The sequence below is a fragment of the Bactrocera dorsalis genome, chromosome 5, assembly GCF_023373825.1.
Source record: "Bactrocera dorsalis isolate Fly_Bdor chromosome 5, ASM2337382v1, whole genome shotgun sequence".
In the NCBI taxonomy this organism is placed as follows: Eukaryota; Metazoa; Arthropoda; class Insecta; order Diptera; family Tephritidae; genus Bactrocera; species Bactrocera dorsalis.
The window spans coordinates 2052120-2079709 of NC_064307.1; the positions used below are offsets into that span (position 1 = coordinate 2052120).

Consider the following 27590-nt stretch of genomic DNA (forward strand, 5'->3'; position numbering starts at 1 on the left):
CGACTGACCAACTTTGTTGTTGTCTTTCAAATGTTAATTTTTTGGCGAGAGAAAAGTATTGAAATAGCCAGCTAACAGCGGCAAATCGAATATGGCATTACTTGGAAGATCTGATCTACAAATGAGTTTTCGTCCGTATCACACCTTTTCAAGGAAATTAAATACATTGGCGATATATTACCGTATGATCAAATATGACCCGGACTGGTCCAATCTACCTGCGTGAGCAAACCGAATCGATATAATTTTTTCTGGATTAGTACAACCTTCATTATATCCGTATGAAGTTGTTTATTTGCGACGCGAAAACTTTATCCGGCTGATATGCTTGAATTCTGTGTTGTGGAGGCTACATTATCATGAAATCATCGAAAACTTGGTAATAGCGATAACATCGAAAAAGTTAAACGTATGGTGAAAATGTACTTTTTTCTCTGTCCGTGTCAAATTTGACGAACTATAAATTACGGCTGCAGTAAAGCATTCAATATTGATTTTTATGGGTGTTAACCACGATTTTAACAATGATTTTCTTAGACCACAACGAGTGGTACTAAGATATATTGAATTGAGCTTAACTGATCTACTCAGTTTCCCGAAAGAGAGTCAAGTTTTGTATAACACTACACAGTCAACCTTGTTCGTTTTGGTTCTTGCTATAGTTTCAATTCCCATTCCGATTGTATTCATCAATATTTTTCTACTTTCCTTATTAAATACTATTTCCAAAATATGGGTTGATAATAATTTCTTTAATAGTACAAAGTGTTCAAATCTACGCTGGTTAAAAGTCTATGTAATGAATAGGAGTGTGAAAATATTTAGTTACTACAGCGCAGCTAGCAAAAAATTAATGGTTAATATTTCAATTTGGCACACAACGTCGTTGTAAGCAAATTTACTCACTGGAAATAGCATGTTGATTATGTGTCGCAAATGAGTGTGTGTCATGTTTTAATATGAAAAATCAACATATCACAAAAAGCAGTGGATTATTTGGTGAAGGATTCCCTGCAGTAACTCCATAAGAATAATGAGGGAGGATAGAGTGGTTGCCCTAACTGTAGTATATAGGTACCAGCTGCCTTCGATTTGCCAGCTGCTGAATACGATTAGACTTTTCTGTAGAAGTTTATAAAGGCTGATTGTGGGTTTGGTGAGTCCCTGTGAGTTAGGATAGGGCACAATAGACCCAGGTCGCAGTGCAGGTACCTCGATTAATTCTATTGCCTATGTCATTTGATGATCCATTCGAGGTTCCCTACTTTTTTAAAGAAAAACCCAGAGACTTCAAATTTAATGGGGAATGTTTATTATCATTCGGGAGAACATTCTTTGGCATTTATTTTTTTAAGATTATCTCTTTCATATGTTAGCCGCGGTTACGTGTTAATAGTCCATCCGTTGACGTGAAATTATTTTCTCACCGAGATGTCCTTAGAATAAGTCCTTTTATTGATGCGATGTGTGGTAAGTGCCGCCCTCTTGTTGAAACTAAATGCCGCCGAGATCACGAGCTTCAGGCATCAAATAGCCGGTTATCATGGCGCGATAACGGTCGCCATTGGCTATGTCTTCACCATTCAACATTTTTGAAGAAATATGGGCCAATGATTCAACAGGCTTACAAGCCACACCAAACCGTTGTATTTTCTGCATGAAATGGAAGCTCTTGAATCCCTTCGATCACACTTTTAAAAATAACATGAGATTGACACGACTTACGCGTGATCTGTAAAAGTAAGGCCATTTAAAAGCTACCTCTATTTGAATCACCCGTTATTTGCTTTGTGGCCAAGGTTTATAAGTTGATCATAAGTGGAGTTCTTATCATAATGCTGTAGAATTCACGACAACATATCTACTACTGTATCACTGTATTAAAAAAATTAGTTGAGGTGATTATCGTGTAGTGGTGCGTTATGAATTATTTCCGCCACGTCAAACTGTCAACAAAGATTATTTGAGCATGCGTCGTTTGCGTCAATCTATTCGTCAGAAACGGTCGGTTATACTGACATAGATTCTTCGGGACCTTTTTGTTAAGAGCTCGTTCGTTCATATCGTTCCGCAGCCAGGAGTTTTTCCGGATTTGACTTAAGAATTTACGTTTTATAAAGAGATTCACTTTACTTTTGATCGCAGTAAAATACTTATTAAAAATTGTATCCAGGCATTCAAGTGTACGTGTATAGTCTCAATTATGTACTTGTCAGGTATCTCAACCAAAAACGATTCTTATTACATGTTACAAGACCAATACCAAACCACGAAGTTCTAAATAACATTATAAATAATTTTTAAGATTTTAAGGAAGTTGAAATTAGTAAAAATGTCGATAGTAATAAGGCAGGTTTGATGCTCTGATTTTTATTATTTTTGACACCGCTTAGTTTTGATAAGTTTCATATTTTGGGAATCGATTTTTCAGTACCAAGCTTTCAATTGTTTGCTTATGTTTCTAATTCAGAAAGAAAGTGTAGCTTACTGTAATTATCTACAGAGAACCGCCCAATCTAGTATATATAGAGTGACTTGTGGTTATTCGAGTAATCAGTTGGATTCATTACTAGATTTGATGATATAACAGTAACATCTAAAAATATTCTAATACTCGGATTGAAGAATTAAGTAATCGCACTTAAAGCCAAGAATCGAATTTGTTATCTTTTTCGTTTCTTTTAAATCTCATTTAAGCTATATTAATTATTTAATTACCTATATCTGCCTCTTCCACATAGCTCGTTGAAGATCTAATGAAACGTTTGATGGGCATCATACACAGCACGTACATACTGCGCGACTTCATACCGCTGAACCTATTCATGGTGGACAATCGGCATGTGAAGAACGCCATTGTAATGCTGGTGCAGCAAGTTTACGACTTCATAATAGACTATTACAAGGCAGTTAATATAAATGAGAATCGAGCGTAAGTGAGAAATGCTAATTGTAAAGTGTAGTTACAAGGATTACATATAATTACATAGATATTTGTAAAAGTTGCATGCATTACATTGAGATTACTTGCTGCTTCGCACACCTCAATTAAATGGAAAAAGTATTTATTTCACTTTCTTTGTTGTAGTATTTGTGATGCTCTGGAGGAAATGTCAATGAAGGCTGGAGAACGCCCCGAAGAGACACCAGAAGTGGTCGCCTTGCAGAACTACTTAAGCGAGTGTCGTGATGAGAAAATATTTGCAATAAAAGATGAAATCAAAATAGTGTCGCGTCGTGTGATTTTCCTGCTAACACATACAATATTGGATAGTAAGTGCAAGGCGATAGTCTATGTAGGAGCATTAGGGTGGTAGTGTAAAAGTAAAAGGACAATATTTAAAGTTTAGCGAAAATATTAAGCGAAAATTTGTTCAGATTGTGGACTATTTTTGACTATTTTTTATCAGGTTGTAGGCCACAGCTAGTTTTGGGTTAATATAGGCTTCAATGATTATTAATCTCTCTGCGTCGCAAAGATAATCATTTGAGAGAACATGAAAAACGAGCGAAGTTATTAGGGAAGGTAGACAGTGGGATTCCTGAGAGAAAGTTAATTAATTGGAAAGTGGTAGATTTTTTTTTAATAAATCGAGTTAAACGTTTCAATGCCATAGTAATGTTTTCCAAATAGAAATAGTTTTCATTTGGGGAGTGGTAGATCTTCTGTCTGCAGCAGTAAATATTCACTTCATTAGCATCTGGGATTCAAGTAAGCTCAGCCAGCACAGTAGATTCTTCTGAACTTTAGATAAAATTTTGCTAAATTTCAGTTCTCGATGTGCGCTAAAAAATGGTGAGCTAGAGTAAACTCAGACTGCAAGCTCGTATAGCTCTTAATTTTAGTGACATCCACATTAGGCCTAAAATTTTGGGAATTGCGAAGAGATGGTAAAAATACGATATTTATTGAGTCACCCTAATGTACAGTCGCAAGCTGATTTCATATAAATATATACCACATACATGTGTATACACATACATAAATAGTTTTCTAAATAAGCTTAAACCATCAACTTTATATGTGCAAGCGCTGCATAAAAAGTTTGCACCAACTTTAACTCCTTTTTCCATTGAAGTTGTACAAAGTTGTTCACAATACATTGATATCCTTCGGTTACAAAGGCTGGCCCGTGGCACTCGATACTAAAAGCAAATTATAAAAGTTTAATTTAGTTAGTGATTACGAAGTTGACACTATCAGTTGAGGAAAGCGGGCAGGTCGATTGAGGTAGAGCGTTTGTGTTGTCATTATAAATGTTTTTTAATGTTAACTGCATATAAGCTAACGGCGCATGTGCACACTTTAAAAGTGATATGATTATATCGACTAAAGTACCGTGTTTTTGCGAAACATGCCTTCGAGATCTAATTAATTAGCTTGACGAGCACCGATAACAAAGTTGTGGGTGCTTTTCAAAGCTATTGACAATGTTTATATGCAGCCAAAGACCGGTAGTGCCCTTTACCGTTGCAAGTTGTATAACGAAACACAAACTATTCAACAGGCGATCACATTCATCTCAATTCACGCACCTTCATTTTGCCCGGCGAACTGGAGGAAGTATTGGATTTGAGCGCCGCACGTCTGAATGTGGTGCGCGAGAACTTGGAGATGGCATTGCGGTGCGTTTTTAGTTCTTACCTCAACACGAGCAAATGCAAAAGCCAAACAAGCACACACACACACATGAACAAACATACAAGGCACAAATGCAACTCTGCTAATTAAAGATTTCCAGCAAACGTATGCTTTTGCACAAATTTTTATACATACATACATCCAACCATCCACACACACGCACACATGTCCAATTACTTGCTGGAAATCTATTTCATTAGCGCGAGTTCGTATTGTGTTGTGAGAAAGTGTCTATTAGCAAAAGTGTTTACACTCTCTTCTCTTTCCCCCCTAATCATTTCGCATCTACACACACACACACACATGTGCAGTGAGCGCCGCAAAAAGTTCGAAGAGTTCATTTTGTATGAGAAACGTCGCATGGATGGCTTTCGTGTGAAGGAAACGCGCGAAGTTATGTCACTCGAAGAGCTCAAGGAACGTGTCGATACCATTGACGAGCTCTACGAAATAATTGAGGTAAGTTGTGCTACAATGTACCGTTGTGTTGTTAATTTAAACTTATTTCAAGTAATGATACAATACGAGGCTTAAGGTCAATCCAATATTTCTCTGTATTACTCGAAATAAATAAAAGATTTTTGCTCATATAAAGACATTGATGATTTTTGGTTGGTCAAAATTGTCTCCCCCGAAAAAAACAGAATAATATTAAAATATTGAAAAGTTACACTTAAAAATATAAATCTGGAAAAATCCCCCAAAAAAATACTGGAAAAGACATTTAAAAGCATATAAAACGTTAACTTCGGCTCATCGAAAAATTTTTTTATAGCATAAAAGGGTTGTAACTTTTTTTTTAATTTTGATCGGACAGTAAAACACTTCAGCATTGGCAGTTTCGACAAATAAGCAGCTTCTTTGACAGAAAAGCACGTGTGCCAATGTTCAGATCGAAATGCCGAAAATTGAGAGACTAGTGAACTCTACGCCCTCAGCAAAGTTCACCTTTCAACTGTTGTAGGATTTCAAACAAAAGCTGCTTGGAAGAAGACGAGTTAAAATCATCTCAACGTTTCCTACTCGAATGTAAACAACCTCGGGTTTCATAAAGCATTTATATATGTACATAAGTTTGTGGTAATCCTCAAGACGCTTTGTCGAGAGCTAATATCTACCTATAGTAGTTTTCACGTGGCTTCACAAAGGACGAAAGAATAACAATCTAAGATCGCCTGCTATCTTGGGGAATCGGTCATCTAACCTTACCCACCATTTTCTCATTTCGAAAAATATAGCGAATGATAAATACTATTTAAATTAAGCCTTCTCATGAAAAAGTAGGGTATTTGTCTTTCTCTTTCACTAACAGCAGCATTTAAGGCCCTCTCGGATTTGTTCCAAAAGTTTACTGCATGGCCCATATATTTCCAGAGCTTAGGCTTCTTAATCTTAAACTAATAGATAGGCTTCAATCTTCAATTCAATCAGCAGAACTTCTTTCAATTTCTACATTTTTAAAACCTCCATTGAAAAATCTTTCTGTACTATTTTAGGGCTTGACTCTGTCAAATTCTAAAAGATCGATCTTGTAAAAGATAAGATTAGTACCTTGAGTATTCTAATTTCATTCAGTAGAACGCAGAAGTGTTGCCTCCATAAATAAAGTAATAATTTGGATGTGAAATACAGAGCCGCTCCTTAAGTCTAACGTCTAAAAAGAACTTTGAATCAGTAACTATTTTTTACTTCACAGAGCATGAGTCGTGAAGCCAGGGCCATTAATGTGGAGGAGCAGTTATTACAAATAGATATATCGCCATTCCCGGTGCTTGCCGAAATCATTGAAAAAATGGAACCAATCGAAAAGTTATGGAAGACGGCTTACGAATTCGAAAAGGATTATCAAATTTGGTACATATTGGCGAAATTAATTTCAATTAAATTTTTAATTTTATTAATTGGAAATTCTTACTAAAGGATGTATGGAGAATTCCAATGCCTTGATGCGGACGCCATAAGAGAAGAAGTTGAGAGTATGCATCGTGTAAGTACCCACCCATATTACTTCACTATAGATTTTTAACTAACTTAAGATTTTACCTTATCCTGTTTCATGAGCCATATTAGAATCATATAACTTTTCATGCTTTACCCTCAATCTAGATCGTCTACAAACTATCCCGTCAGCTGGCCAACAATCCGGCTGCTCGCCGCGCCGCTGAGCAGATGCGTATTAAGGTAGAAAAATTCCGTGCTTATCTGCCGGTGCTCGACGCCATCTGTCGACAAGGTTTGACGGAACGACATTGGAAACAAATATCGGAACATTTAGGTGGCGAATGCAATCCGCAACTATATCCCACACTAAAAGATATGATCGACGCGAATATAATGAGCATATTACAACAACTGGAGGAGATATCAAATGCGGCTGGCAAAGAATTCGAATTGAATTCAGCGCTCGACGCCATGCAAGCCGATTGGAAAGAAGTCGCTTTCGAAGTACTACAATATCGGGACTCAGATACGCACATACTCTCCGCGCTGGACGATATACAAACACTATTGGACGATCATATTATGCGTACGCAGGCAATGAAACGTTCACCATTTATTGTGGCCTTGGGTTCGAAGGCGGATGATTGGGAGGCTAAACTTCTGCTGATACAAAATATTATCGATGCTTGGACACAAGTCCAGGTGACCTGGATGTATTTGGAGCCGATCTTCAGCTCAGAGGATATTATGCGACAAATGCCGGTAGAGGGACGCAATTTCAAATCGGTAATCAAGCATAGAAAACAAATATTTTCCCATCATCTTAAGAGTTTCTTCTATTATGGTTAGGTCGATAAAACTTGGCGTAAAATCATGAAGCATACCTGCCAAAACTTGAATGTCATCGTGGCCACTGAGTATCCCAATATGCTGGAGACCTTCTTGAAGGCCGTCGAAGATCTCGAGACGGTGCAAAAAGGTTTGAATACATATCTCGAGCAGAAGCGTTTGTTCTTCGCGCGTTTCTTTTTCTTGTCTAATGATGAATTACTGGAGATTCTTTCTGAAACAAAAGACCCACTACGTGTGCAGCCACATTTACGAAAGTGTTTCGAGGGTGTAAGTACTTAGCGCTGGTAGATACTTTGCTTGAGGATATATAACTTTAATTTTATAGATTGCGCGACTCACTTTCGATGACTCCATGGAGATAACGGAAATGATATCGGACGAGGATGAGCAAGTGTTGTTGGTGCGTAAGATCAATCCAGCATTGGCGAATGTAAGTAGAGTACTTTTGTTGTTATGTGGATTAAGCGATAAAATAATGTAGTCTTTAAAACTTTTCCATGACGTCGGATTAGTTCCGCTCTAATTAGAAACCTTGCGTTATTTTGAAGTCATCAAAATAATATTTTTCATATCATTGTACGATACATTCAATCGCCGAAAAAGTAAAATATATTTTCAAACTCTCTTTTTTAGGGCTTGGTGGAGATTTGGCTGAAGGAAGTCGAAAATGTTATGCTGGCAAGCGTACTAGAGCAGATGAAGTTAGCTTGGGAAGATTACTTCCTAGTCGATCGCATAATTTGGGTAACGTCATGGCCAGGGCAGGTAGTTCAGAGTATTTCTTGCATGGCTTGGACTTTCGAGGTAAGTTATCTCCTTGTTACCTGGGTCTTTTATATAAACTGAGCTTAGAATTGTTCAAAACTCATCTTATCAAAGTCTTTGGTAATATTTGCTTTCCAAAGATTTTCAAAACAAGTGTTAAGTTATTAAGTTAAATAGTACCATTTAATGTATTTTAACTGAATAGGTATTTATTGCCTCTCTGGAAATTTCAGTCCATTATATTCAAAATCAGATTCTCAATTTTTGATTTTTGGAGCACTTTCTTTCTTAGGTCGAGGAAGCTTTCAGCAAAAACGCTGTCCCGGCATATTTGGAGAAATGTAACTCGCAAATCAGCGAGCTGGTACAGTTAGTGCGAACTGATTTGGCGACAGGTACACGCCTCACCATCGAAGCTTTGATTGTGCTGGACGTGCATGGTAAGTTAAGAGAAGAAAACGGCAGTAGCCAACCAAATTACATAACGCCTTCATCATCTTCAACTATTCAATTGTAGCACGAGATGTTGTCAAGTATTTGATAGATGTGAATGTGGAAAATATCACCGAATTCGATTGGATCTCTCAATTGCGTTACTATTGGCGCGAAACCGACAGTAAGAATTGGAACAATGTTCGTGAAAGTAAATTAAACCTACTTCTTTGCAGAGGGTGAAGAGTGGGTATGCGTTAGCATGGTAGTTACTGATGTTAAATACGGCATGGAATATTTGGGCAACAATCCACGCTTGGTCGTTACGCCGCTAACTGATCGTTGCTACAGGTAATTTTAAAGAATAGATATCAGTGAAACCGGTTTAAATCATCTCACTAGAACTCGATTTTGTTCCATCAAGCAACAAATAGCTAAGTGAAATTATTGTTTATTAAACTCAGTTCTATAGCTACTCTCTTTCCGTCATTACCTTTGCCTTCAAGTGTATTATTTGATTGATAGTTGTTTTCAAAAACTTTTCCACACCGTTTCAGGGGTAGGGAGAGTATGCTCTTAAAATGTTTACTATCAACGCAAGACTTTCTGATGGTTCTTCTTAAAAGTCTGTATCATAAATAAATAACTCTGTAGGTATATGAAATTAAATAAAAAATAAATCATAGTGCTAATGATATCACTTAGTCACTTACAAATACTCACCATAGCGAAACCCAAAGCCATTTTAATGCCTCTATAGTAAACGCTTTTTATATTAAACCAAATAAATCATTCTCTGACAGTAAAAGCAAACAAGCTCACTTACTTCCATACATAAGGTCTAAGCTAAAAAAATAGTAGCTTTAAGTAACCATGGACACTAAATGGACATTCCGATAGGAAAAGCCATTTTGGTCACCGAATATATTCACTCTATGTTGAATTTTTTGCTAAACAACAAAAGGAGATTACTCCACCCTCTCTCATGTTATTTAAATTCCCTCAAATACGACTCTACCAAACTACAATCACTGACTCGACATTTCTTCCACAGAACGCTGATGGGCGCATTAAAATTGTGCTTAGGTGGCGCACCAGAAGGACCAGCAGGTACGGGCAAAACGGAGACGTGCAAAGACTTGGCGAAAGCTGTGGCGAAAAAATGTGTAGTATTTAACTGCTCGGATGGCTTGGATTACAAAGCATTGGGCAAATTTTTCAAGGTAAGCAATCAGAAAACGCTTACGAGCAATATACACATCAGTGGACAAAAGACAAAACATAAAACTTTTTATAAACAAAAATGTGTTTTTATTCGTTGCTTAAAAATCGTTGAGGTAGTCAATGAAATGGGGTCTTAACTTGTACTATACATTTAGGAAGCTTGTATTCGGGCAAAATGTGGACTTAAACGCGACGTTTACGGTATTTCAGGCGACGCTGTGTCTTGTAACGGTAACCATCATCAGCCAAAACGGCGGATTCTTGTGGGATATCAACAATTTGTGGTTCGACAACAGCGACGGGTGCGCTGGCAACAGCAACTGGTGGCAAGTACTCGTTGGAAGGCAATTCGCTAACATCACGACGGTGACGGTATTTCAAGCGACGTACGGTCTTGTAACGGTAACCATCATCAGCCAAAACGGCGGATTCTTGTGGCGCAACAAAAACTTGTGCTTCGGCAACAGCTACGGGAGCGCTGGCAGCTGGAGGCAAGTACTCGTTGGAAGGCAATTCGCTAACATCACGGCGGTGACGGTATTTACGACGACGGATGGTCTTGTAACGGTAACCATCATCAGCCAAGACGGCGGACTCTTGTGGGATATCAACAATTTGTGGTTCAACAACAGCGACGGGTGCGCTGGCAACAGCAACTGGTGGCAAGTATTCGTTGGATGGGAGTTCGTTAACATCACGACGATGACGGTATTTCAAGCGACGTACGGTCTTGTAACGGTAACCATCATCAGCCAAAACGGCGGATTCTTGTGGAGCTTCAAAAACAACTGGTTCTTGGGCAACAGCGACCGGAGGCAAGTATTCGTTGGAGGGCAATTCACTAACATCACGACGGTGACGGTATTTCAGGCGACGAACAGTCTTGTAACGGTAACCATCATCAGCTAAGACGGCGGATTCCTGTGGCTCAACAAAGACTTGTTGCTCAGCAATGGCTACAGGAGCGCTGGCAGCTGGAGGCAAGTACTCGTTGGAGGGCAATTCGCTAACATCACGACGGTGACGGTATTTCAAGCGGCGGACGGTCTTGTAACGGTAACCATCATCAGCCAAGACTGCGGATTCTTGAGGAGCTTCATAAACAACTTGTTCCTGGGCAACAGCAACTGGTGGCAGGTATTCGTTGGAAGGCAGTTCACTAACATCACGACGGTGACGGTATTTACGACGACGGACGGTTTTGTAACGGTAACCATCATCAGCCAAGACGGCGGACTCTTGTGGGATATCGACAATTTGTGGTTCCACAACAGCGACGGGTGCGCTGGCAACAGCAACTGGTGGCAAGTATTCGTTGGATGGGAGTTCGTTAACATCACGACGATGACGGTATTTCAAGCGGCGAACGGTTTTGTAACGGTATCCATCATCAGCAAGGACGGCGGCTTCCTGGGGCTCTACGGCCACTTGCTCAAATGCGACCGCTTCGGTTGGTGGCAAGTAGTCATTGCTGGGCACTTCAACGGCGGCCACGACCGCGATAACGGCAAATAACGCGACGAATAATTTCATTTTGTTGCCAATAACTCGTTAGCTAAGCTAAGACCGTTGCGAATGAGTTAATCTGCGAGAATGATGTTCTTGGACCTTCGCCGAATGTATTTATACGAAAAACGCTGCGGCATCGCTTTGAAAAAAACTCATCACTTTTGGCGCTACCACCAACTAAGTATGCTAAAAAGTGAACTGTTCGCAAAAAATATACAAAAAGAGAAAAAAGCCGAAGACACAATAGAAATCTTCGAACAATCGCCGGTGAATAGAGTGTCGACATTACTATGGTTCTATTTGTGCTTGATCTTCGCAACTGACGCATAATATATTCCGCATTCATTTAATCCAATTGTGTTTTTTATTATTATTATATCTTTTTTTTGCGTGGACGAGTGAGCGTTTCCCTAACATTCACATTCACTGACAAAGAATACAAAAAAGTCTCTAAAACATTGTGTTCGCGATGGCCAAGCGTTTAGGGCCGAAGCGCTCAACTAAGCTGGCCGCAACTTGTTTTAATTGATAACCAATTTGGTCGGCAAGATAAATTAACCTCGCCTTAAGTGGTCTGCTAAACGCGCCAACCGCCCAATCGCTAACGTTTTATTTATAGCCACAGTCTAAATTCAAGAGACACTCTGGTGCCACTCGAACGCCTCGGTGTCTTGAAACACTTCTCGCTTAACGGGTAACACTCGAAGCATTTCTCTTCGCCGTATTCGGTTTACGGCACCATCTGTTGCGCTACCTCTACCGTTGCCGTAGCTGCTGCCGGTTTGCCGCTTCACCGCTTCACCTTCTTTCATGAATAGGTCATTAAACAAATAAAGAAAAATGTGGATGTGATAAATCAAATGACTAAATATCAGATGCTCCAACTATTCCCGCTATATGTGGGCCCGTGTTCAAACTGGTATCTGTAGTCGCCGCAATTTATTGGTACGCGTGCTACTTTAGAAAGTGGGAGTCTTCGTTGGACCACAGCGGCTGCACCGCAAGCGCGTGTAGTGTAGACGTGTGAGTTACACGCGCTCCAACCGCAGAGCAGCTGGCGGCCGCCGCAATGGCTGGCTCTTTAGGTGGGTCGCCGGCCGCACGTGTGTTGATAGCACGGAAATTAATGATATTCTTCAACTGGGAATAGCGCTACTACGAAGATGTTTAAAGAAATTTCGATAATTAACACTGAATCAAAAGGTTGCCTACATACATAAACCATTCGCATTATCTACAAATCTCCGTATGTACTACATAAGATTTGGTAGTGGGAATGGACGGCTGCGCGTTGGGTTAATGAAGTTCAAGGTAAATTATTCATACTTGTGGACTTACTTAAGTCCAAATATTATAAAATTATGGAAAGGAAAATCTTACCTTCATTGTCACACACACACACGCTGACCAACATTTCTACATTTCATATAATTATCTTAATTAAAGGAAGCACGTTTTCAGTATGTGAACCAAAATTCGAAATAGGTATCAAGGCAGATGGTTGGCTAGGTGAATAAATCAGTATGCGTAATTTGATCCGCGCACGCGTCAGTGCTATAAATAAATATAATTAATATGTGGTGATTGTTGATTAAGTGAAATCTGAAATTGCGGCGAAGTGCTTCATTTAAAATATAAGTTTCGAAAGTGTGCTTTGATTTATTACGTATTTTTTTTTTTTGTTAATTCTTTGTATTTAAAAATCGGATTATTTACAATTTTGAATATCTAAAAGTTATACAAATTCGCCTACGCGGCTTTGATAGTTCAAGTCAATTAATTATATGATTTTAGAACGGAACCGAGGAATATTGCCCCAACATAATAAAAGACATTCTAAATAAAGAACGAAACTTGATTAATATACACGATTTAAGGTGAAAGTAATTGTAGTATAACTATTTTAGTTTTAAGAGCACTATCTCGACTGTTTGCCCTTTATTTTTAGTATCAAATATTTGGTTTTGAGTGATACTAATTTGTATTCTTGCAGCTTTTATATTTTTGATTGATGTTGCAAACTATTTTAAGTCAGAATTAAATCCAAAAAAATATAAACATTTTACAGTGAGTTCAATAAAATAAACAAAAAATATAAATTATATGGAAAGGAAGCGCTAAGCCCAGGTGCGGCTGAATATAATATACACTCGCAATTTTCAAAAATCGAATGCTTGAAGATGCTCCCGGTTGTCAGTATTTAACGAAAATGTCAAAGCTTTACAATTATCCATAAGATATTATCATTATGTCGGGCATTTGAGCGTTATAGGAACTTATGGACCGATTTCATTCTTATAAAATTACCACATCGGACTTAGGGGGATATAAAAAGTACTAAACAGGTTTTCTCATTATTTTCATTAGGAAAAATATACCTATATAACCTATTAATATATGTATTTCTTATAAAGTTAGCATATTATTCCTAACTGGTAGACAGGTATGATATTCAATGATTTCGACTCAAAAGAGTTGCCATTATTTTGAAAATTCATGCCACCCGTTACATTTTTCACGAGAATAAAAAAATATATTGATACTAACCGGAAAAAATTTGTTAATGACTTACTAAAGACCAGTAGGCTCTGAATGCCGTATCAGCTGACCAGTATAATCTAACCTACCCTATATTGTTTTTACCAGCAAACCGATTCGAGATCAGGTTTTACCCAGATTAGTTCTTATAAACTGCTCACGAAAATATAATCGATACACATTTTTTCTATATCGGTAAAATTTATAGTTTGATCTCCATATGTCAATTAGTGTGTAGTTGGCAGGTGTATCATTCATACATCTGTTCATAACGGGCATATTAAGAACAGAAAAATAGCATCCCACCATCTTTTATGGAACAAATCAAATCAGGCTGGTTAGCATTTTGGCTATGAGTGTTAAACTGGAAAAACGACTTCGAGTGGAGGTCGCAAATGTGTTGCTTTACACCACCCTGCATTAATCAAACGCATCATTGCGGGTTATATTACGAAGGTTTCTGATGTCGAAACCGTCTGACAATATACCAAATGACGTGTCAAAAATATGCCGAAACCCGAAAAAATCAAAATTCGGTGAAGGCACTGAAAGTCATCCCAATTTGTCTGGGATAAAGCACCGGGGAAAATCTTTTGAAGACTATTAAGCATTGTCGAACAACTTTTTTTAACATAGCCTGTCTCATGGGACTTTGAACTGACCAATCGTAGCTCCTTTGACAGCTACTGGCTGACTTAACGTATCCTTACAAAAAATAGTGTAACAGCCTCAAAGCATGTTGGCCAATTTATACAGATCCCTAATAAAATTAGATACATAACATTTAGTTTTTCCTTTTAATTAAATAGCTGTCCCCATAAAGACACACCAGGCAGTAAAATGTTCATTGATGCTCTTTTGCCTTTAAGTATACTTCGATGTTTTGTTTTTTTTTTTCAAGGCTAGCTGTGTTAGTCGAGTACTGACTTTGTACTATCCAAGTGAGAATAATTCCATGAAGTGGCGTAGGTCTTGATATACCCATAACTCGTTAAAATAGTTCTTGAAGAGAAAAGCTCAATTAATATTTCATATTTCCCCCTTCCATTGTCGAAAAAATTCATTTCTTTTATTGAAGCTGAAATTATTAGGCCTGAACAACGCACTAAAACCATATTTGTAACAGGCAATTAACCTCACATAAAGGCCAATGGCCGTGTGTAAATACGGTGAAACTTTGAAGCCATTGCACTTAACTGTGAAAACGAACCCGAAAAATCATTTTTACACTAAATGCTGCAACAAATTAAAAGTAAACAAAACTGCTGATATAACTTCTGATAAAAGTTCAAATGTAGCAGAAATAAGCACACACAAAATGCTGGCGAAACGATAGAAAACAAAGAGGTCAATAAACAGCCGAACAAATACGCACACACACATACACACCGTGATGTCTAATCAAATGCTGGTATTCTTCCAAACAATATGTAAAAGAACAGCAAGAAAGGTGTCCGTTTTTGACCGAAATTGTAGTAACAACAATAGTCAATGACAATAAAAGAAAGGAGTAACAAATTTAACGCAACAGAATTGAATATGGCCAACCTTAAACGGCAGACAGCATTGAATACCGTTCTCTTGACGTCGATAGAAAAGGTAGCGGAGTTAAGGGAGAAAGCGAAGGAGCACAGTTCAGTTGAGGAAGCTGTGAGCATAAAAAACTTTACTGAACTGCAATTGTTATGGCAAAGACAAAGGAGAGAGCGAAAATATAACGGCAAATATGTGCTTAAAATTGAAGGACGGAAACAATCAGAACAGGAAGGGAGAATTCTATAAGGAGAGTATTTTAAAGCCCGAGACCAAGTGCCAAAAACGTGAGAGAAACAATTACTGTCTTCGATTGCTTTTACTAGTTTAATTTTTATGAAATGAAAGTTTAGAAAACGTACTTCATTTTTATAACCAACTACAAAATATAATTGAGGTTATGTGGTTTCAAAAAACATTCACAAAATTTTCAACAAAGTCAAGTTTTTCTATCAAATTTTAGATGCTGAGTGTTGAAATAGAAGGATGAAGCATTTATACAGATGTAGTGAGAGCGGAAGATGATAACTTTCTTAAGGTTAGAGATGTACACATACAATATACATAATACACTCTTCAAACTAACGGAAACTAATATTCAACAAATACTCTTTATATATAATAGTACATATATAGCAAATCGGAGGAGGCGATATTGTAATAATATTTTTATAAGATTTTGAAAAACGAGGCTGTCAAAAGGCTTCATTAATTTCGGAAAAGCGACAAAGCAAATTAAGAAAGCTTTTTTAGTAAAAAATATGCAAAATCTTGTAAAAGTTAGTTTTATATACCCATTTATTGGTTCAATATTTCTTTTTTAAACATTTGAGATCCGTGATTCTCTCACTAAAACCTTTTGTATGTGGTAAATACACAATTGTATATTAGACATATAAATGTTGATTTTTAGTCAATGTCAATTTTTTACGAGCCATTTGCATATTGTTTATAAAACAAGTGTAAACCTGCATCTGTGTAGAATACTGGAAATATATGCGTGCCCGTGGAAATTTTTTCCAAAACGGCTAGACTGATCCACAAAAGCTCCCCAGTTTTTGCCGAGTCATCAAAGATGTGTGGGGCTTAACGTTGCCCTGATGGAAGACGAACCCTTGGACCATGATCTTTTTCGTACATTATTGTCGTATTTGATTCACATTTTGTCTCCTCTTATCATTCGCTTCAGAAATGATTCGATTTCATTTCGTTTCAGCAAAGAATTTCAAATGTTAATTCGGTCCAATAAATTTTTCACAGATTTATGTGATATCCAAACATCGAGCTTCTTTTTGTAGCCAGCCTTTTTTAAATGGTTCAAAACCGTTTGATGATGAATATTAAATTCAATCTTTTCATAATTTCGGTGACTTTTTCAACGATAGGTCGACCAGAGCGAGGGTCGAAATTTCCAGAACGGAAACGAGTGAACCATTGCTGTGCTACCCGATCTGATACAGCATCTTCACAAATTTGATTGGCGGCTTGCATTAAGCATGAAGCGTAAAATCTCAGCTTTCTAACACTATATGACATGACAAAATGTGATTCGTAGCATTGGAGATATATGACTGCAACGACATCTATTGACAAAGTACGAAATGATTTTTCCGACTACCCGATGTGTATTTGTCTGTAACGATCGAACAAATACGAAATGTGTTCGTCAACCAATTTTTGTCTAGTTTTTGGGTTTGAGATAATTTTAAAACAGAAAAATATTTCTCTCTGAGGGAAACCTTTTTCGATGGCCCTTCAGAGCTCGAACGCGAAATCAAGGGAATCCACATTCCTCGTGTACCAAAGTACAACACATTTAAAATTCTTCGAACATCATAAACAAAACATTTTTTTTTATTTTATTGGAAGTGATATTAAACTATAGTTATCTATAATAATAATAGTTGAGAAAATGTTAGATTTAAACTAAAGCATTTGAGAAAGCTTTTTTAGTAAAAAATATGCAAAATCTTGTAAAAGTTAGTTTTATATACCCATTTATTGGTTCAATATTTCTTTTTTAAACTATCAGCTACATATTCTCTCAAATAAAAGCATGTGTATGTGGTAAATGTACACAATTGTTTGTCGGCCTAGGCACACGCTTGTTTATTTTGCTGCAGGCTGTCTGCGAAGCTTTCAATTTGCTACAAGTGCATTTGCATATGCCGTGTTTACCCAAACAAGTGTATACATGCATGTGTGTGAATACAGGAACGATATGCGTGCCCGCCGAACTCTTTCACTAAATCCAATACGTCTCAATATTGAAAACCGTTTTCCTTAGTGCCTTTATCCGCTTCCTTCATTCCCCTTTGCGAATACTCTGCCCTCACACCATACACACCTTCAAACATACGAGTATACGATATATTCTTGAGATTGCTGTGTATTTTTTAGCATCCTTCCTTTGACTTGACTCCTTTTGAATGTATTTTCTGCATTGTTTTTGTTTTTACTTCAGAATTTTACGCATTTTATTTTTCAGGGCTTAGCACAATCTGGCGCCTGGGCCTGTTTCGACGAGTTCAATCGTATCGAATTGGAGGTGCTTTCGGTGGTGGCGCAGCAAATTCTAACCATTCAACGCGCTATTGGCCGCAAGGTGGTGAAATTCTTTTTCGAGGACACTTTGCTACGCTTAGATCCCACGTGTTCCATATTCATAACAATGAATCCTGGGTAAGTGCTGCTGCAAGGAAAAAAAAAAATTTTTTATTTGTGTGTGTGTCTGTTGCTATGCAATGGTCTTATCTCTGCCCTCATGTAGTAAGTGGTCGTGTATTGTGGTCGCCAGCCACTGTATACTTTATTAATCTCATTCGTAGTTGCTCCGAGTTTATGGGAGATATTTATATTCGATGCCACATCTGCTATTCTGCGTCGCTTTTTATGTCCATAACAATTAAAATGGTTTTCTGGAAGAGTCATTTCTATTTTTAACTTTTTTTTATATTTTGTTGACATCGAGGTGTATAGTCTGACTATAATTATCTTCGGTAAATGGATACTTCAAATCAGGGACATAGATTGTCAGAGCACATATTTCTTAAGAAAATTCCACATAATTCTTTATACAAAAAAAGTTTCCCTTATAAATATGAAGATATGTGAGAAATACTTAAATTTAACCTGAAATTATATTCCTGTCATGCTCTGGTTTAGACTCATACTAGTAACTTTCCTTAACATAAATTTTAATTTTTCATAGAAAAAAAACGTTCCAACCATTGAAGAAATTGCGCATTGGTATTGCTGCCAATGATTTTGCGACCGTAACTTCAGAGTTTTTTCAAATGCCTGCACTTTTTTCCATTACCAAATACCAAACATAACAAAACCATTTGGCTGCATTCTTTCCATACATTTTTTCATCTTTGTTTCTATTGTGGTTACTCCAATGTTGTTCTATTTGTCCAGACTTGTTTGCCCGCCGTGTCGTTTACTGTTGTGCTACCGATTATGCAACGTTCCAAACATTTGCATAGCAGCTATATCCTCCAGGTTTTTTTTTTACATGAGTCCGAGTGGCATATGTGTGGAACAGTGCGTATGAGCGATCCAAGCGCTGCTCCTGTTGGCACATTGCATCGGCAATGAGGAAAACATACTGGGAACCAATATGCACAAACACAAATTGTTCCAATCGCCACAAATGCTCACTCGCTTTGATCACAACTCGATTTTGCGGAGACCACTGTCGCGCTATGCACTTGCCCAGCGGCTTTGACAATCATATATTGCATATTTGCTGTATCTATGTTTGTTTGGATGTAAATTGGCGGCATAGGACATCAAGTTGAGTGGTAACCACAGCACTTTCAGCAGTGAGTGAGTAAGGTGCAGTTAAAATGTGTGTCTTAAATAGGCCCTGTAGGAAAGAAATGGAATAGAAAAGAAATAAAAAATGATTCTGGCTTCAAGCGGAGAGGATTCGAGGGAACGCTCCTAACGTAATATAAAAATGAGTTGCGCTAGAAAGAGTATTTGAGAGAAGTTCTTTACTAGCAACAACTCACTTCATACAATCAGCAGATTTGCAACTGGAACGTGATGAAATTTTATTGTAGGTAAATCTCTTTATAGACATGTTTTGGTAACTTGTCTGGGTTCCTTTCGAAAAAAAAACATAATTTATTCTTTAAAGAGTGAAATTACCCAAAATCTTTTTAGCTTTGGCTAACATCGTTTTCCTACTAAAACGAGCATCATATCTCGCCACATGAGAGCATCAAGAAGTACAATTTGAAAAGTCTCCCATTGGTTTTCTTCTTGAGCTTCAGCTAAATTTCCATTTGTGCAATCAAGAGCCATTTGTTTTTGCCCCAACGGGTTATTGTAGATTTCCCAAACGCATGTTTATCGTTTCGTAGTATTTGGGAAGCCTTTGGCTACCAAAGGTACGGAGGTTATCTCCTTTTTATAGACCGTTAGTACATAACCCCTTCTAATCTAGTGGTAATGCATGACTTAATGGATATTTGTGACATTTGCTTCAATGATTCATTACCAATTCTCAATTCTAAATTCTTTCTACAGTAAAATATTTTTAGTATGACAAACTGAAAACACTCTTAAAAGTGCATGAAATACTTTCCAATACATACTGGAATGAAGTTGCCAACTTAAGGAAAATGTAATATATATTTAAAAGAACTGAAAAACCTGTTTAATAATATTATAAAGTTATCTTTTAGTCTTTTATTTAAATCTCGAGTATTTAGAAAGTGTTTTTAAAATAAATGCTATAAAAATGTTTTTTTTTTGTTTTAGACAATTTTTCGTAAATCAACAACATATGTTAAATAACAATTTCTTAAAACGTCTTTTGAAAACTTCAAAGTTGTTTCGCATTCAAACTTAACTGAAATCTTTCCTGCAGCCTCCAATCATCCATAGAATTTAATTCAATCATAACTCTTCGCTTTTGAAGCCATCGTTATTAACCACCAATTCCTATAAAAACTCCAACAAATTATTTTCATAAGTTTAATTCCACTGAAATTAAAGCTTTTGCGTTATTCGAAGAAATACAAATAGTTATAAACATATACATATATATATAATTCTGAACAACCACTGATCAATGCTACCACTTCCTTTTTTTCTTTGGCAATTCTCGCTTATCTTAGGCAACTTCCACTAAACAGACTTCGTGAACAGTTGAAATTGCACAAAGTTCGGTAAACATTTCAATTTACTTTCACAATTTTTGCAGAGGATAGAAACTCAGGGGAGGCTATTTGCTTCGGCAAGCCGTGCGGTAATAGAATAAAGGTGTTTTGACCACAAACACTTCACATTTTTCTATTCTTTGACGACACAAACACATCTACGTTCTCACATTTTTCTTCCTCACTACGAAAACTGACAAAAGTGAAACTAATTCAATATATACATAAGTACATATATGCTTATATAACATATTTATATTGGAAAATTTAACCAGATTGAGCGCAAAATCATTGTAAAATCATAATTTAATTTCTGCCAAAATAATTTTATTGGTTAGGTTTTTTGATTTGACCACTTCGCTGTTTTGGTTTTTTACTACAGGAGTAGCTTGTTGAGTGAGAGGATGTTCTCAAAAATTGGTATTGCTAATTTCTTCAGATGGAAACATTTTACGAAGCAGAAGCTAAATGTATTCTACTCAATACAGAAGCCAAATGACCTTTTTCAACTAAATATCAGCCATAATAGGCTATAGAGCGTGCTGTGCATATAAATCGAATTTTTAGTGAGAGTTTTTATCTACAATTGCCAACATTTCACTGTGTAACATACCTTAAGAAAATTAAAAAACGCTTTTGGGTTCACCATTAATGTTGTAGAAAACAGATAACAGACAATTTGCTAACTATTATAGACATTTCAAGACTCGGCTCATAAGCTCGGCATGTCGACAATTCCATTATAAATCCGTTTTTACTAGTAACTTCTGTTTCGAAATGTTGAGCCACTTTTTAATGCTTAAAACTAATATTTTATAAATCTCGCAGAAGACGTCTCTGTCTCTTTCTCTCAAAAACATAAGTAATGGCAACAAGAAGATTTAAACGGGTAAACACATCGCAGCTCTGGCTAGAACACACCTATTGAAGAAAGCCAACTACTCTAGAACTTATAGTGCGAAGCTTCATACATACATATATGGTGAAAAAATGGAAAGAAATTATAATAGTTGCTTTTGCTGTTGCAATCCTCAAATTAAAATCTATTGAAGAATTGACCGAGCATTCATGGCCTACCAAACTAGCCTTGTAGGTTTATATTATATATTGGTAGCTTCAAGCTACATTCCATTCAATACTCAAAAAAAAGTATTAAACATCTATGTACATATGTTGTTATGTCCATTCCTTTTCTGTTTCTACCAGTTCTGCCCTGCAGTTTTTAATCTCCTCTCATAAATGCATCTGCTTATATCTGCTTATACATATTTTTTTTTTTCATTTCTCCCGCAGCTACGCTGGCCGCACAGAATTACCAGACAATCTGAAAGTGCTCTTCCGCACGGTGGCCATGATGGTACCTGACTACGCCATGATTGGCGAAATCACTCTATATTCGAACGGTTTCGACCAGGCGCGAATACTGGCACAAAAGATTGTGCACACATATAAATTGTGTTCCGAACAGTTATCCTCGCAATCACACTACGATTACGGTAAGTCAAAAATTATATACCATACACATGTGCAAGAATTTAATGAGATATATGCGCATGTTTGTAAAGATGTGAACTATTAATAAGAGGTTGTACGACTGACTGCCCATCTGAACCGTTCGTTCATCCAGTCCGCGATGAGTTCGAATTATTGTCGATAAAGTTTTTCAAGTGTACATAATGATATATGTATATAACATATATTTATAAGTATTTATTTGTGAATATACATACATATGTATGCATTTGAAGAACTCTTATCATCTATAATAGCGAAAGAATTCTCGAAAATGTTGTATGAATTGTGTATTATTGAATGGTGCGAATGGTGTTGCACTGACAAGTTGCAGTGAAGTGTTGCATTCTCGACAAGAAAGTGAAAAAAAGTTTGTAAAATGGAAGTACTACATCAATAGACGCAGGTGAGATTGCGGAAATGCGCGCTCAGCGATGATTTGCTTTGTGACATTATTCCTTTATTTCTTCCTTCCTTTCGTTTGCTCCGCGTCATTCGCTCAAATGCGTGCGTTAGTACTGGTTTCTTTCCTTTTACTTGTTTACTCTTCAGGATACTTTACAATCCTTTAACGGTAGCGAATGTGTTCCGTTCTTTGAAAAAAGATAAAAAAATAATAATTTGGCTTTAATAGAAGTGTAGTATATAATAAAAGTAGGTTTTTCTTTTGAAATATTCTTTGGCGGAAGTTTTAAATAAAAATATGTCGGAATAGCGGTACTTGCTTTATTGTATTAATGCTGAAGCTTAAAATATTATATGTGTTTAGAATCTAAGACCGCTTCCAACATTCAGTTTCGGTTGCTTGAAGTTTCATATAAATTATTATTTTATAAAAGAAATGTCAGAATGGTTAGAAGACAATGTAATGGACTCAACCACAATGCGAAACTTTTGCAAACTTCAAAATGGCACTTTCATATCGCTGTGAACGCCAAAGCAGTCTTTTCGCAATACTCCTATATAATTGACCCCTGGAAGCTCCTGCTAAAGTCTTCACATTATTATTGTTTTCATATTAAAAGCACATTTACATATCGACTTTGAGAGCACTTTTGGTTGATAAATTGGTGAAATGTTGAAAAGAAATTGCGGAATATCATTTCATTTGTTTTAGTTGTTGTTGTGCGGACCTAAAAATGTTAATTCACAAGTTTGACAGCGGCATTTGCGTGTGCGGGCGAAATAGCCGCGGCCCTGGCACCTACTCACTCAATAACGATTAGATTTATGTACGCAAACGCTGATAGATATCTTCTTTCGACTTTCAATAGAAAAACTTATTTTGTGAGTGTTAACGCCTTGCAGAAGTGCCGAAATTGGGGAGAAGCTTTTGTGGGTGTTACCCATATAGATATGTAGATTGTTTATATGTTTGCAATAAAATATAAATTTTGCTGTCATTCGCGGCATTTTCACGTAGGAATTCGCTGACGTTTCGTTCGAAAAAAATAATACGAAAATCCACAGAGGTTAAAAAAGCTGTCGAATAGTTATCGATGATTTTGAATTTATGCGCCAAAGTATTGAAGTGTCACGATGCGCGATACGGCGCTGAAAAGAAGAGAGAAACAAAAATTATTTCCACTTAAAGCTTAACATTTAATGCAATTTTCGTTCGATGAAAACTATTTGTGCCAAAGAAATACGCACACAACTTTATTTTACTTACGAATTTGTAGTTTTTTTCGTTTAACATTCTACTAATATGCTTCTTAACTGCATTAAGGCAAATTTTACATTCTGCGCATTTTTTGAATTTTATTTTTTACATTTTTAACATCATTTCTACAGGTATGCGCGCTGTTAAGTCCGTACTGCTGGCTTCTGCTTCGCTCCGACGTCTATATACCACATTGCCCGAAGCGCAAATTGTGTTGCGCGCCATTGTTGACGTGAACTTGCCGAAATTCTTGGAACAAGACGTTTCGCTCTTTGTTGGCATTTACATGGATTTATTCCCTGGAACCGAACTGCCCGAGGTAAGGTGTAGATTTTATCTTCGCAGCTTCAATGAAGCGCTTATTTAAATAAATGCGAAATAAATATGAAATTCTCCTTAAATATGTATATGGAGTGATGGGCAAATTAATAAATAGGATCTTATTTACCGTTAAATTAAAGCATTTTACTGCAACAAATGAGAACATCAGTTTCAAATTAGAATGGTTAACCAGGAAGAGGTTCAAACTTCCAGCGTAAATAAAGTTAATATTTTTACCAAAAAATTAAGGTATTTAAAATAAAAAATGCTAAACATGAACACACCTTTAGTTTTCCACAGAACTTATACTAAAAGTGAGTGGAACGAATTTTGCAAATCTACCTGATTTTGCGATTCATGGGACATTGTTGAGATTAGTATGTAATTACTCCCATTATTTGATCTATTGGGTTCGTCTAAGAATGTTCTCAAAACAGGTATAGAAAATGAGAATTTAAGGTGAGAATCTAATTTAATAAAACGGGATACACTTAAAATATCGAAATTCAAAATGCCGACATATCAAAATACCGACAAATCAAAACACCGACAAATCAGAACACCGAAAAATCAAAATGCCGACAAACCAAAATGCCGACATGTGAAAAATACGAGGTGTGTTCAAAAAGTATCGCGAATCGTAACTGACAGTTTTCTTCGATTGCAGGGGCGTAGTGCATCATGAGTTCTTGCCACAGGGAAGAACGGTCAATAAGGAATATTACCTGCAAGTTATGCGCAATTTGCGCGAAGCAATACGCCAGAAACGCCCGGATTTGTGGAAGAACAAAAATTGGCTTTTGCACCACGATAACGCCCCTGCTCACACATCGTTGCTTGTGCGCGACTTTTTGGCCAAAAACAACACACTAATGATGCCGCAGCCACCGTATTCCCCAGATCTGGCCCCCTGTGACTTTTTCTTGTTCCCTAAACTGAAGAGGCCCATGAAAGGACGACGTTACGCTTCTCTTGACGAGATAAAGACGGCATCGAAGGAGGAGCTGAAGAAGATAAAAAAAATGATTTTTTGAAGTGCTTCGAAGATTGGAAAAACCGTTGGCATAAGTGTATAATATCTCATGGGGATTACTTTGAAGGGGACAAAATAGATATTCATGAATAAATAAATAATTTTTGAAAAAACACAAAATTCGCGATACTTTTTGAACACACCTCGTATTTTATCTTGCTTGCCCTTATTTCGATCGAAGCACAGAAAGAGAATTCTGCTGACTAAGGGTTATGATCTTGAGCGTGTTCGTGGCCGGAGGCCGAAGGCCGCAGGGCCTCGAATGAACAACGCCACCTTTTCTTGATTTGTCGGTATTGTGATTTGTCGGTATTTTGATTTATCGGTATTTTGACTGTCGGGATTCTAAATATCGAGATTTTGATTGTCGGCATTACGTTATACACCCTAATAAAGCTAGTAAGACCCTTTGAAAGCTATATTTCAGAACAAATCCAAATAATAAAAAGTGATTATATATTTTTTCAAACAATTCAAATAATTACAAATAAATACTTAAAGGAGTTTCTAAATTAATCATTTGTTATTTTAGCCCAAGCGCGATGATATTCTAAAATGGCTGCATATTAATCTGAAAGAGCAGAACTTACAACCAACTCCGTGGTTTATAGAAAAAATATTGCAGATTTACGAAATGTTGCTCGTGCGACATGGTTTGATGATAGTTGGAGGACCGATGGGTGGCAAGACAACGGCTTATCAGGTGAGTAGAGAATGAATATTGCATAAGATGCAAGCAGTACCGGACAACCAAAAGATCGCGGACAGCGAAAAATTTTAAAGCACTTCACGAACTCATCTTACAAATTTCTTGCCAATTAAAAATACAAATACTAAATTAATCTTACTTGCCATTCAAACACTTTTCTTCACACAGATGCTCGCTGTAGCCTTGCGCTGTGTTAGTCTTGATCCTGATGCTACGTTGAAGGAATTTCCCGTCAATTATCGCATCATAAATCCGAAAGCCATTACAATGGGTCAGTTGTATGGTCGTTTCGATCCGGTTTCCCACGAATGGTATGATGGTGTGCTAGCGAAAACTTACCGAGAAATGGCCACCGCACCGACCACTGAGCGCCATTGGGTGTTTTTCGATGGACCCGTCGATGCTGTGTGGATTGAAAATCTGAATACCGTCTTGGATGATAACAAGAAACTTTGTCTAATGTCTGGCGAGATTATACAAATGACCAAAACAATGAATATGATGTTCGAACCAGCCGATTTGGAGCAGGCCTCACCGGCTACTGTTTCCCGCTGCGGCATGATCTACATGGAACCATCGCAACTGGGTTGGCGCACATTTCATAAGAGTTTCTTGAATGTTTTGATCGAGACCGTTGGTCTAAATGAGATCTATATGACACTGTTCGACGATATGGTCGACTGGTTGATTCCGGCCGCTTTGGCTATACTAAAAGAATGCAAACAAATGGTTGAACCGTCACCCATGTATCAGTACAAGGTTTGTAGTATTAGACCTCTAGTCTCTCTGCATTCGAATACATATTTGAACTCTCTTTCCTTCTATATATTTTTTAATTGACATTGCAGATGTTCTCACGTTTCTTTTTTCATTTTTTGGACAAACATAAAACATTTAATCAAGTTTGGTTCCAGCAAATGTTTCTTTTTTGCTTCGCCTGGGCTTATGGATCTGCATTGACAGGTAATTTTCTTAGATTTTTACCAATAATATTATATAACAGAAGATTTGTACTAGAAATTTCAGCGCCATAATAATTTTATTTTTTCGAAGGGGTGTCAAGCTTCAGAAGCCTCAATGTGAAAGATTGTAGAATTTTCTGATGAAACAGTGAACATTTACATTTACCCTCCCATAAGATATTCTTCCTCTACCTCTTTATTGGTGTAGACACCGCTTACGCGGTTATAGCCAAGTTTACAATAGTACGCCAGTCGTTTCTTCATTTCCCAAAGTGGCGCCAATTGGAGATTCCAAATGTGACCGGGTCCTTCTCCACCTGGTCTTTCCAACGTAGTTGAGGTCTTCCTCTTCCTCTGCTTCCCAGGCGAGTACAGCGTCGAATACTCTCAGAGCTGCAGTGTTTTGATCCATTCGGACCACATGACCTAGCCATCGTAGCCTCTGTCTCTCAATTCGCTGAACTATGTCAATGGCATCTCATACAGTTCATCGTTCTATGGGCTTCTGTATTCGCCGTAGACAGTACGCAATGTGTTTGACGTTGTCATCGTCCATGCCTCTGTGTAAATACTGGTGTCAGGATAGAAATTATCTACGACTTCAAAGTTATGTCTGTCAACAGTGACATGGGAGCCAAGTCGCGAGTGCGACGATTATTTTTATGATGACAGCAGATATTTTGTCTTGTTCTCATTCACAACTATAGACCCAGAATCCTTAAACAAATACCTAAATGGTATCTTGGGTGTTTCTACATTCTGAAACATTCCGCTGACTTC

General features: G+C 37.2%; 2 protein-coding genes across 3 annotated transcripts in view; one reads left to right on the plus strand and one right to left on the minus strand.

The window, feature by feature from the left end:
• LOC105232710 (dynein axonemal heavy chain 3) overlaps positions 1-27590 on the plus strand; it is a 100236-nt gene that overhangs the window by 17811 nt on the left and 54835 nt on the right. For both annotated transcript variants that reach the window (XM_049457490.1, XM_011214492.4), the window contains exons 17-36: positions 2742-2932; positions 3089-3273; positions 4509-4626; positions 4954-5101; positions 6339-6496; positions 6563-6629; positions 6749-7369; positions 7433-7702; positions 7761-7865; positions 8069-8239; positions 8493-8640; positions 8718-8816; positions 8869-8983; positions 9687-9855; positions 17925-18118; positions 21904-22106; positions 23917-24104; positions 25672-25842; positions 26017-26607; positions 26697-26811. In XM_049457490.1, the coding sequence (XP_049313447.1) occupies positions 2742-2932; positions 3089-3273; positions 4509-4626; positions 4954-5101; positions 6339-6496; positions 6563-6629; positions 6749-7369; positions 7433-7702; positions 7761-7865; positions 8069-8239; positions 8493-8640; positions 8718-8816; positions 8869-8983; positions 9687-9855; positions 17925-18118; positions 21904-22106; positions 23917-24104; positions 25672-25842; positions 26017-26607; positions 26697-26811 (4027 nt within the window). The remainder of the gene's footprint in view (positions 1-2741; positions 2933-3088; positions 3274-4508; positions 4627-4953; positions 5102-6338; positions 6497-6562; positions 6630-6748; positions 7370-7432; positions 7703-7760; positions 7866-8068; positions 8240-8492; positions 8641-8717; positions 8817-8868; positions 8984-9686; positions 9856-17924; positions 18119-21903; positions 22107-23916; positions 24105-25671; positions 25843-26016; positions 26608-26696; positions 26812-27590) is intronic.
• Positions 9927-11463, minus strand: LOC105232709 (uncharacterized). Its single transcript, XM_049457491.1, has one exon. The coding sequence runs from the start codon at positions 11387-11389 to the stop codon at positions 10040-10042; it is 1350 nt and encodes a 449-aa protein (XP_049313448.1). The 5' UTR covers positions 11390-11463; the 3' UTR covers positions 9927-10039.

Coding starts and splice junctions, on each gene's coding strand:
- LOC105232709 (XM_049457491.1), bottom strand. CDS start 11,389: ATGAAATTATTCGTCGCGTTATTTGCCGTTATCGCGGTCGTGGCCGCC.